Source organism: Zophobas morio, unplaced genomic scaffold (assembly GCF_036711695.1).
Source record: "Zophobas morio isolate AGI-343-1 ecotype UQ-CSIRO unplaced genomic scaffold, CSIRO_AGI_Zmor_V1 ptg000021l, whole genome shotgun sequence".
NCBI classification, from domain to species: Eukaryota; Metazoa; Arthropoda; class Insecta; order Coleoptera; family Tenebrionidae; genus Zophobas; species Zophobas morio.
Genome location: NW_026972126.1, coordinates 17,133,269 through 17,144,535, shown reverse-complemented (window position 1 = coordinate 17,144,535; position 11,267 = coordinate 17,133,269). Strand labels below are relative to the sequence as shown.

Genomic DNA, 11,267 nt, shown 5'->3' with positions numbered 1-11,267 from the left:
TATTCTGTTGAATTAGAACCACAAGACGAATCATAGGTTTTATAAAAATTGAAAAATGAAAACAGCTCTTATCATAGTTTTTTTTCTACTGCTAAGTCAGTAATTTTCGCCCACATAAATGAAAATTGAAACAATGTGATATTCGAAAGATTCTGTAAGAATTCTTCTAAAATTCTAGGAGACTGAAATCCAAGGAAGAAGAAAAATGACAACGCTAGGTAAAGTTTTAGAATCTTCCATCGAGAAAAGCGCTATTCTGTTGAATTAGAACCACACCACAAGACGAATTATGGATTTTAAAAAAATTGAAAAATGTAAACAATTCTAATAATAGTTTTTTTTCTTCTACTATGTTACATTTTAGAAGGAATAAACTATTTAGTTTTTATGTAAATATGGAAATAAATTATGAGAATAAGATTAGTGGAGCCCTAAATCGCGATCACTAACGAATAGTTGAGAAAGAAAACATTCTAGAATTGTTTTTTTTTTTTAGAAGAATTTATTTGGACTTCATTTGAAGAATGTTGGTGAAAAGAGAAGCTAGAAGTCAGTAATTTTCGCCCAGATGGAAGTTGAAGCCGTGTGATAACTAAAAAAATCTAGAAGGATACTTCCAGAATTCTATGGTACTGGAACCCAAAAAAGAAGAAAACTGACATCGAATTAGAAGAATTATGAATTCCGGAAAAATTGAAAAACGAAGAGTCTTATAATAGGTTCCTTTTCTTTCTATTGCTATGTTATCATTTAGATATAATAAAGAATTTTTTATATGGTATTTGAGAAAAAACCAATTTCAGAAGAATTTGGACTGCAATTAAAAAATGTTGGTGAAAAGAGAAGCTAGACGTCAGTAAATTCACAAAAATGAAAATTGAAACCATGTGATATTCGAAAGATTCTATAAGAATTCTTCTAGAATTCCAAGAGACTGAAGTCCAAGAAAGAAGAAAAGTGACGACGCTAGGTGAAGATTTAGAATCTTCCATCGATAAAAACGCTATTCTGTTAAATTAGAACCACAAGACGAATTATAGATTTCAGAAAAACTGAAAAATGAAAACAACTCTTATCATAGTTTTTTTTTCTACTGCTATGTTACATTTTAGAAGGAATAAACTATTTAGTTTTTATGTAAATATGGAAAGAAATTGTGAGAATAAGATTAGTGGAGCCCTAAATCGGGATCACTAACGAATAGTTGAGAAAGAAAAGATTCCAGATTTGTTTTTTTTTTTTTAGAATAATTTATTTGGACTTCATTTGAAGAATGTTGGTGAAAAGAGAAGCTAGAAGTCAGTAATTTTCGCCCAGATGAAAATCGAAGCCGTGTCATATCCAAAAAAATCTAGAAGGATACTTCCAGAATTCTATAGAACGGGAACTCAAAAAAGAAGAAAACTGGCATCGAATTAGAAGAATCATGGATTTCGGAAAAATTGAAAAACGAAAAGAGTTTCTATTGCTATGTTATCATTTAGATATAATAAAGAATTTTTTAATGGTATTTGAGATAAAACCAATTTCAGAAGAATTTGGACTGCAATTCAAGAATGTTGGTGAAAATAGAAGCTAGAAGGCAGTAAAGTTCACAGAAATGAAAATTGAAACCATGTGATATTTGAAAGATTCTATAAGAATTCTTCTAGAATTCTAGGAGACTGAAGTCCAAGAAAGAAGAAAAGTGACAACGCTAGGTGAAGATTTAGAATCTTCCATGGATAAAAACGCTATTCTGTTGAATTAGAACCACAAGACGAATTATGGATTTCAAAAAAATTTAAAAATGTAAACAAATCGTATAATAGTTTTTTTCCTACTGCTATATTATATTTTAGATGAAATAAAATATGTTTTAATTGATTATAGCAGAAATTGATAAGAATAAGATTAGTGGGGACTTAAAGCGGAATCATAGGCGAATAGTTGTCAAAAAAAGATCCTAGAAGTCTATTTGGGTGAAGATCAATTTTAGAAGAATTTGGACTTCAGTTCAAAAATGTTGGTGAATAGAGAATCTAGAAGTCAGTAAACTTCGCAGAGGTGGAAGTTGAAGCCGTATAAAATCTAGAGGAATTCTTCAAGACTTTTAGGAAGATGAAGTCCTAAAAAGAAGAAAATTGGTAACGTTACGTGAAGGATTTAAAATTTTCCATCGAAAAAAACGCTATCCTTATGAACTGAAACCACAAGAGTAATTATGGATTTTTATAAAAATTAAAAAATTAAAATAACTCTTATCATGGTTTCTTTTTTTTCTTTTTTCTTTCTATTGCTATTGTAAATGAAATAAAATATTTTTTATTTGATTATGGAAGGAAATTATAAGAACAAGATTAGTGGAGCCTTAAATCGGAACCACAAACGAATAGTTGAGAAAAGAAAAAATCGCAGAATTCTATTTGAGTGAAGACCAATTTTAGAAGAATTTGGACTTCAGTTCAAAAATATTGGTGAAGAGAGAGCTAGAAGTCAGTGAACTTCCCAGAGATGAAAATTGAAGCTATAAGGTACTCGAAGTTTCTATAAAAGTTCTTCTAGAATTCTAGAAGACTGGAGTCCGAGAATAAAGAAAAGTGATAACGTTGGCTGAAGATTTAGAACCTCCATTGAGAAAAACGATGTTCTTGTGAATGAAAACCCCAACACTAATTATGGACTTTTAGAAAAATAAAAAAATAGAAAACAACCCTTATAATAGATTTTTTTACTGCTACATTATATTTTAGATGAAATAAAATATTTTTTAATTGATTGTGGTAGGAATTGATACGAATAAGATTAGTGGGGACTTAAATCCGAATCACAGGCGAATAGTTGACAAAAAAGATCCTAGAAGTCTATTTAGGTGAAGATCAATTTCAGAAGAATTTGGACTTCAGTTCAAGAATTTTGGTGAATAGAGAATCTAGAAGTCAGTAAACTTCGCAGAGGTGGAAGTTGAAGCCGTATAAAATCTGGAGCAATTCTTCAAGACTTTTACGAAGATGAAGTCCTAAAAAGAAGAAAATTGGCAACGTTACGTGAAGGATTTAAAATCTTCCATCGAAAAAAACGCTATCCTTATGAACTGAAACCACAAGAGTAATTATGGATTTGTATAAAAATTAAAAAATGAAAATAACTCTTATCATAGTTTCTTTTTTTTCTTTTTTCGTTCTATTGCTATTGTAAATGAAATAAAAAATGTTTATATGATTATGGAAGGTAATTATAAGAACAAGATTAGTGGAGCCTTAAATCGGAATCACAAACATATAGTTGAGAAAAGAAAAAATCGCAGAATTCTATTTGAGTGAAGACCAATTTTAGAAGAATTTGGACTTCAGTTCAAAAATATTGGTGAAGAGAGAGCTAGAAGTCAGTGTACTTCGCAGAGATTCAAATTGAAGTCATAAGGTACTCGAAGTTTCTATAAAAGTTCTTCTAGAATTCTAGAAGACTGGAGTCCGAGAATAAAGAAAAGTGATAACGTTGGCTGAAGATTTAGAACCTCCATTGAGAAAAACGATGTTCTTGTGAATGAAAATCCCAACACTAATTATGGACTTTTAGAAAAATAAAAAAATAGAAAACAACTCTTATAATAGATTTTTTCCACTGATATATTTTAGATGAAATAAAATAATTTTTATTGATTATGGAAGGAATTGATAAGAATAAGATTAGTGGGGACTTAAATCCGAATCACAAGCGAATAGTTGATAAAAAAGATCCTAGAAGTCTATTTGGGTGAAGATCAATTTTAGAAGAATTTGGACTTCAGTTCAAGAATGTTGCTGAATAGAGAATCTAGAAGTCAGTAAACTTCGCAAAGGTGGAAGTTGAAGCCATATGATAACCGAAAAAATCTAGAGGAATCCTTCAAGAGTTTTAGGAAGATGAAGTCCAAAAAAAGGAAAACTGACTTTTAGAAAATTTAAAACATGAAAACAAGTCTTTTTATATATTTTTTCCTGCTGCTATGTTATATATATTTTAGATCAAACAAAATATTTTTTAATTAATTATGGAAGCAAATTATAAGAACAAGATTACTGGAGACCTAAATCGGAATGATTAACGAATAGTTCACAAAAGAAAAGATTTTTGAATTCTGTTTGGGTGAAGACCAGTTTTTCAAGAATATGGACTTCAGTTCAAGAATGTTGGTGGAGAGAGAAGCTAGAAGTCAGTAAACTTCGCAGAGGTGGAAATTTCAGCCATACGATAACCAAAAAAAATCTAAAGAAATTCTAGAATTCTAGGAAGCTGAAGTCCAAAAATGAAGAAAATTGGCAACGTTAGGTGAAGGATTTAAAGTCTTCTAAAATGAACACAACTCTTATGATAGGTTTTTTTCTGCTGCCATGTTATATTTTAGGTGAAATAAAATATTTTCTAATTGATTTATAGAAGGAAATTATAAGAATAAGATTAGTGGGGAGCTAAATCGGAATCACTAACGAATAGTTGACAATAGAAAAGATTCTAGAATTATATTTGTGTGAAGATAAATTTTAGAAGAATTTGGACTTCAGTTCAAGAATGCCGGTAAATTGAGATTCTAGAAGTCAGTAAACTTCGCGGAGGTGGAAGTTGAAGCCATAAGATAACCAAAAAAATCTAAAAAAATTCTAGAATTTTAGGAAGCTGAAGTCCAAAAATGAAGAAAACTGGCAACGTTGGGTGAAGGATTTAAAATCTTCTAAAATGAACACAACTCTTATGATAGGTTTTTTTCTGCTGCTATGTTATATTTTAGGTAAAATAAAATATTTTCTACTTTATTTATAGAAGCAAATATATAAGAATAAGATTAGTGAGGACCTAAATCGGGATCACTAACGAATAGTTGACAATAGAAAAGATTCTAGAATTATATTTGTGTGAAGATCAATTTTGAAGAATTTGGACTTCAGTTCAAGAATGGTAGTAAATTGAGATTCTACAAGTCAGTAAACTTCGCGGAGGTGGAAGTTGAAGCCATATGATAACCAAAAAAATCTAAAGAAATTCTAGAATTTTAGGAAACTGAAGTCCAAAAATGAAGAAAACTGGCAACGTTAGGTGAAGGATTTAAAATCTTCTAAAATGAACACAACTCTTATGATAGGTTTTTTTCTGCTGCTGTTATATTTTAGATAAAATAAAATATTTTTTTAATGATTATGGAAGCAAATGGTAAGAATAAAATCAGTGGGGACTTAAATGGTAATCACTAACGAATAGTTGACAAAAGAAAAGATTCTAGAATTCTATTTGTGTGAAGATCAGTTTTAGAAGAAATTGGACTTCTAGTCAAAAATCTTGGTGAATAGAGAATCTAGAAGTCAGCAAACTTCGCAGATGGAAGTTGAAGTCATATGATAGCCAAAAAGATGTAGAAAAATAATTCTTCTACAATTCTACCATATTAGAACACAAAAAACGAATTAGACTTTCTAATTATGGATTTCGGAAAAACTGAAAAATGAAAACAGCCTTATAATAAGTTCTTTCTTTTTGCTATTACTATGTTATCTTTTAGATAAAATAAAGCATTTTAATGATTAGGGAAGAAATTTATAAGGGTGCCCTAATTCAGAATCGTTGAAAAAAGAAGAAAATCTAAAATTATATATATTTGTGAAAGACCAGTTTCAGAAGAATTTGGACTTCAGTTCAAAAAATCGATAAGAATTCTAGAATTTTCTGAGACTGGAGTCCAAGAAGGAAGAAAAGTGAAACATTGGGTAAAGATTTATATACCCTAAATCGGAATCACTACCGAATAGTTGAGAAAAGAAAAGATTCTAGAATTATATTCTATTCTAAGATCAGTTTTAGAAGAATTTGAACTTCAGTCAAAAATGTTGGTAAAATCTAGAAAAAAGCATCTACATAATTCTAGGAAACTGGAGTTCAGGAAAGAAGAAAACAGATAACGTTTTGTGAAGCATTTATTACCTTCCATTCTTTTTGAAAAAATAGTGGTGTTTCCATTTCAGTTTCTAAACAATTTGTTCAAAAAAAAAAACGTTACAACACTGTTCTCAACGTAAGTGCTACAGTACTGAAAACACTCACTGGCTGACTGACCTATCATCTCTTTTAATACATTGATAACCTGGAACCGGTTGATGACATCTTGACAAAAAAATAACACCACACTCTAATCTTTGAGTCACGCTTCACTATCTAATAAAAATAATATATGTATGAACACTATCACTAGACAAAAAAATGAGTGCTACCACTCACAGGTCACAAGGTTAAGCACACATTCAAGTGTTAATTCTTTTTTTATTACCCTTTTAAATCGCACTTAAATTTGAACAAGTCAATTTTTCCGCACTCAAAACCCCCAACTTGACTCCACGTCTGTGCACGAATTTATCATTGGTAGTAGGCATGATTTCTGGATTACCCGACATCCGATAAAATAAATAGTTACTAAGTAAGCTATCACAGATGTTACCATGGTAATTAAAAAATTAACATTCACGTCTAAATTGTAACAAAGACGTGGACAATTTTTGAAAATACGCAACCACCTATGAATAAATAATGAAAAAAGGTTATTTCATGAACCCTAAATAAAATACACCTTGACCTCTAAAATCATATGTATAGTGTAAATATGTTATCACATATCGCTACGTAATCAGCTATTTGATACGGCTTAAAACGAGAGAATTAATGTGTACAGTGTCATTCAAACATTGGTGTCGTTTCGGTGTTAACTAAATCCACAATCCCAGAATGTTCTACATCCTCTTAGGAGTACTTCTAGGTGTGGTAATCTACAAGTTAATTCAACTTAGCAAATTCTGGGAAGACAAAAATGTCAACCACGAACCAACGTGGCCCATCGTTGGTAACATGGGTGGAGTACTCCTCCAAAAGCAACACACGATGGACCTAATCATAGACCTGTACCGCAAACACTCCCACCGAAGGTAACTATTTTCAACCACCATACACAATTGTCATATTTATTTACTCCAGATACGTGGGAATAATGCAATTCACCAGACCCGTCTTACTGATCCGCGACGTCGACCTTATCAGACAAATAACCACCACGGACTTTGACCACTTCCACGACCATTACAAACCCCAAAACGACCCACTATTGTCTAAAATCCTAATCAACCTAAGTGGTCACCAGTGGAGACAAATGCGAGCCACTTTAAGCCCGGTCTTCACCACCAGCAGCATGAAGATCATGTACCCGCTCATGACAGAGTGCGCCCATGACTTCGTCGGTCATTTCCGGGGCAAAGAACAAGTAGCCGTCGATATGAAGGACATTTTTTCGCGGTTTTCCGTCGACGTGATCGCGAGTACCGCCTTTGGTACCAAAATCGACTCTTTAGATGAACCCAAGAACGATTTCTTCAAAATGGGCAGTCGGTTGGATCAAGGACTATACAAATACGTGTTGTCTAAGCTACCATTCCTAGCTGAGGTGATCAATTATAATGTAAGAGCGTCAACGATATACAAATTATAGATTGCAGGTGCTCAAGTGTTTCCGAAAGATGTTATCGAGTTTTTCCGGTCGGTTATCAAAGATAATATTGATAAGAGACGGAACGGGGTGGTGCGGCCCGATTTGATCCATTTATTACTAGAGGCGCGAAAAGGACACTTGAAGTCGGACTTCGGTGAAGATAAACTTGAAGGGTTCGCGTCAGTTGAAGAGTCCGAGGTTGGTCGAAATGGTCAACCGAAGGAACTCACCGATGACGATATTGTATCTCAGGCGATGTTGTTTCTGTTCGCTGGGTTTGACACAGCTTCGACTACTTCGTGCTTTTTGGCCCATGAACTTGCGATTCATCCTGATATTCAGGTCAAGCTTCAAGAGGAAGTTGATGGGGTTAATCGACAATGTAACGGAAAAATTCCTTTTGAAACTTTGTTGTCGATGAAATATCTTGACCAAGTGGTTTGTGGTAAGTGGTAGATTGTTAGAAATCACGGTGTGAAGATTTTGTTGTAGAGTGTTTAAGATTGTGGCCACCAGGGTTTGAAATTGATAGAATCTGTACTAAAGACTACACAATCCAGCCTAGAGCGTCACACGAAACCGAAGTTGTCTTAGAAAAAGGTACTTCGATTTTGATACCAGTGGTAGGGATACACCGGGATCCTCGGTACTACCCGAATCCCGAGAAATTCGATCCTGAAAGGTTCAGTGATGACAATAAAGCGAAAATTGTGCCTGGGACCTATATCCCGTTTGGACTAGGACCGCGAAATTGTATCGGTAATGTAACACAATTGGTATTAAGTTAAAATTTAACTATTTGTACTTTCAGGTTCAAGGTTTGCCCTTCTCGAAATAAAAACCCTATTTTTCCACCTCCTATCAAAGTTTGATATTGTACCTGTCAGAGGTACGCAAATTCCAATCAAACTGAGTGCGAAGAAGTTAAAATTGACACCCGAAAGAGGGTTCAGGTTGGGGTTCAAACCCAGGAAGGGTCCATCTTACTAAGGGATCATGGTAGTGTATGGTTCAAACTATATAATACTCGTGTAGTTACTAAAATAAAGTCTGTTTTCTATTTATAATAAGGTACTACTTACGTCAGCTTGGACGTCAAGTAACATAAAATTTTCATTTCATTTACTATTTTCTTCGTTGCAGACCCAACCAAATCCCCCCTTTAGCTTCCAACGACAAAGTCTTGGCCAATTGCAGCGGTATCACAGTTTTCGCCACAGGTACTATTTCAAACTTGGACAACAAATTCGCCATCAGTACTTTAATCTCTAGTAAGGCAAAACGTGACCCTGCAAACCCATTTGTCAAAAAACGTACCACCAAAGTACCCTAAACGTTACCTATACAGTTCCTCGGTCCCATTCCGAACGGCATATACGACCCAGGAATAATCTTCGACTTGTTTTCTTCGCTGAACCGCTCTGGCTGGAACTTTTCCGGGTCATCAAAAAACTCCGGGCTGTAATGCAAAGCGATGACCGGAATGGCCACCAAGCACCCTTTTTCAATAACAGCAAGGTTCTCATTGTCCCCCTTGGGTTCGATCACGTAATCTTTGACGCAAATCCGGTTCATGACATAACCTGGTGGATATTTTCGCAACGTTTCCGACACCACTTGATCCAGGTACTTCATTTTGAGGACGTCTTCGTAGGAGACTTGGTCGTTGGTGGACACCACGACGTCCACTTCTTGTTGGAGTTTCTTCTGGATGTCTGGATTGACAGCGAGCTCGTAGGCCATGAAACTCATGGTGGACGAAGCTGTTGTGAATCCAGCTATGAAGAAGACTAGTGCTTGGGCTGTTATAACCTCGTCTGTGATTTCAATGGCGTAGTTCTGGGTAGTACCGATTTCTGACTCTTGCACTGTGGCAAAACCTGTGTCTAAACCACTAGATTCGGGTTTTTCGTACTTGAGACGACCTTTCCTCGCTTCCATGAGCAGATGGATCATGTCTGGTCGCACAACGCCATCTTTCTCCCGCACGTGAATCGCGTCTTTGACAATGTGTAAAAAGAAATCAGAAATGTGGTTAGGGAGAGCTGGAATTCCGAAAAACTGATCACTGATTAGAAAATTTACTTGTTTTTTCGAATTACCTCAAATATCTTCGGGAAGAACCCGTAAAGAAGGGTCCGAAGCAGCCGCCAAATAGTTGGCGTCGACACGAACCTCCCCATTTTGTAAAACTCGTTGTTCTCATTAAGGAGGGAGTTACATTCAATCCCAAACGCGCAATTCGCTATAACATCGTTAGTGTATTTGGTAAAAATGTCCTTCATTTCTACCACGACGACGTCGTCTTTTTTATCCAGGAAGTGTCGAGTGAAGCTGGTTGCGGTCTGACAAATCAAGCTATACATGGACCGCATTTTGCTGCCTGTGAAAGCGGGACTTAACGCCGACCTCATTTCCCGCCATTTCTTGCCCTTCAAAGAAAATAAGTTGAGACCCAAAATTGGGTCGGTTTTGTCGCTCGTGAAGCCCGAGTGGTCGGTAAAGTGCTCAAAATCCTTGACGGTTATTTTTTTAATTAGTTCTACGTTGCGTACAAAGAGGGATGGTTGGAGAAACTGGTAGCTACCGTAGTATCTGAAAAAAGTGTGAGGTTTGTTTTAAGGTTATTAGTGGGGTTCACCGACCTTCTGTCCGGGTATTCATTGTACAGTGCCCGGATGGACTCCGCGAATGACTCTTTGCTCAAAAAGACTCTTCTGAATCTGGACCATGGTCGGACGTAGTAGATGTTGCGGCGTTGCCAGTAGAAAAATGGTACGATGAATTTAAAGTAGATAACACTGATTAGAGCGAGTACTAGTAACAACACGGCGAACATTTTTGATGGACTGGTTGGAATAACTGCGCGTTTGCTTTCACCTTGATCTGCAGAGTTTGATGAACTCGGGGTTGTGACTTAAGTAATTTTGGGTTGAGTAAGGCACTGGTCTCGATGATTGGTTTGATTTATTTACCATAATTAATACTGATATTGAGGTTTTTGTGTTTTAGAGCATTCAAGTGTGATTGTTTTACGCTAAGAGGGTCAAATGTAAAGTATGCAACCCAAAATACAGCCGCGCGTTTGAGAGCACAGACATCAAAAAAGAAAAAAAAACCTGTTGTAACAAAAATTAAGGAAGTTTTTGTACTTTTAATCTATAACTGTAAATTTTTTATCAAACTTGTGACTAGAACTCGTGATAAAATTAGGATAAAATAATACAGAAATTTCCTAATTATTGGACATGGTGCAGCCATGATTATTATTGTTATTAAATAGTGGAAGATTCACTGAGATGAATAAACTGCAAGTCACAAATTATAGAGTAGTAAACATATCACATGCTTTTGGAGTACATTGTACTCCAAAAGCATGTGATATAGAACTCATTGAGGACATTATGATTTAACGTTAATAGTCGTGATTACATAAAATGAGTCTGTGTACAAATTTTTTTTATATATAAGGAAATACTTCAGAAAATAATAACTTTATAAAAAATGGGTCTAAAGTTATTTTGAAAGAACTTCTCTCGCCTCTGAAATACAGTCCAACAAGTCCTGCTTCTTTTAAAAATTATAAAACTTGATTTTGCGACATTTTATTTTGCGTGGTAAACCTCTATGGAGTAAAAATAACACAGAAAGTACAAGTCACAGTGTAAGAGAAAAAAAGAAGGTTTCACCTTCTTAAAAAAAGACAGTCGAGGCCCCGAGAAGGGTTCACATTCTTTAAAAAAACCAGTTGGGGCCCCCGAAAAGGTTTCATTAAAAAAAAAAGAGA

The 11,267-nt window shown here is 34.7% G+C and overlaps 2 protein-coding genes across 2 annotated transcripts; one reads left to right on the top strand and one right to left on the bottom strand.

Annotated features, from left to right (window-relative positions):
- Nucleotides 1-6,517: 6,517 nt before the first annotated feature.
- Nucleotides 6,518-8,601, top strand: LOC135132122 (cytochrome P450 9e2-like). The gene is made up of 5 exons (XM_064060081.1): nucleotides 6,518-6,923; nucleotides 6,973-7,435; nucleotides 7,481-7,925; nucleotides 7,973-8,239; nucleotides 8,292-8,601. The coding sequence occupies exons 1-5, from the start codon at nucleotides 6,727-6,729 to the stop codon at nucleotides 8,468-8,470; spliced, it is 1,551 nt and encodes a 516-aa protein (XP_063916151.1). The 5' UTR covers nucleotides 6,518-6,726; the 3' UTR covers nucleotides 8,471-8,601.
- Nucleotides 8,516-10,530, bottom strand: LOC135132121 (cytochrome P450 9e2-like). The gene is made up of 4 exons (XM_064060080.1): nucleotides 10,126-10,530; nucleotides 9,583-10,075; nucleotides 8,821-9,541; nucleotides 8,516-8,769 (listed from the first exon to the last, which is right to left on the bottom strand). Exons 1-4 carry the CDS (start codon nucleotides 10,317-10,319, stop codon nucleotides 8,606-8,608), a joined length of 1,572 nt encoding a protein of 523 aa, XP_063916150.1. The 5' UTR covers nucleotides 10,320-10,530; the 3' UTR covers nucleotides 8,516-8,605.
- Between the last annotated feature and the right edge of the window lie 737 nt (nucleotides 10,531-11,267).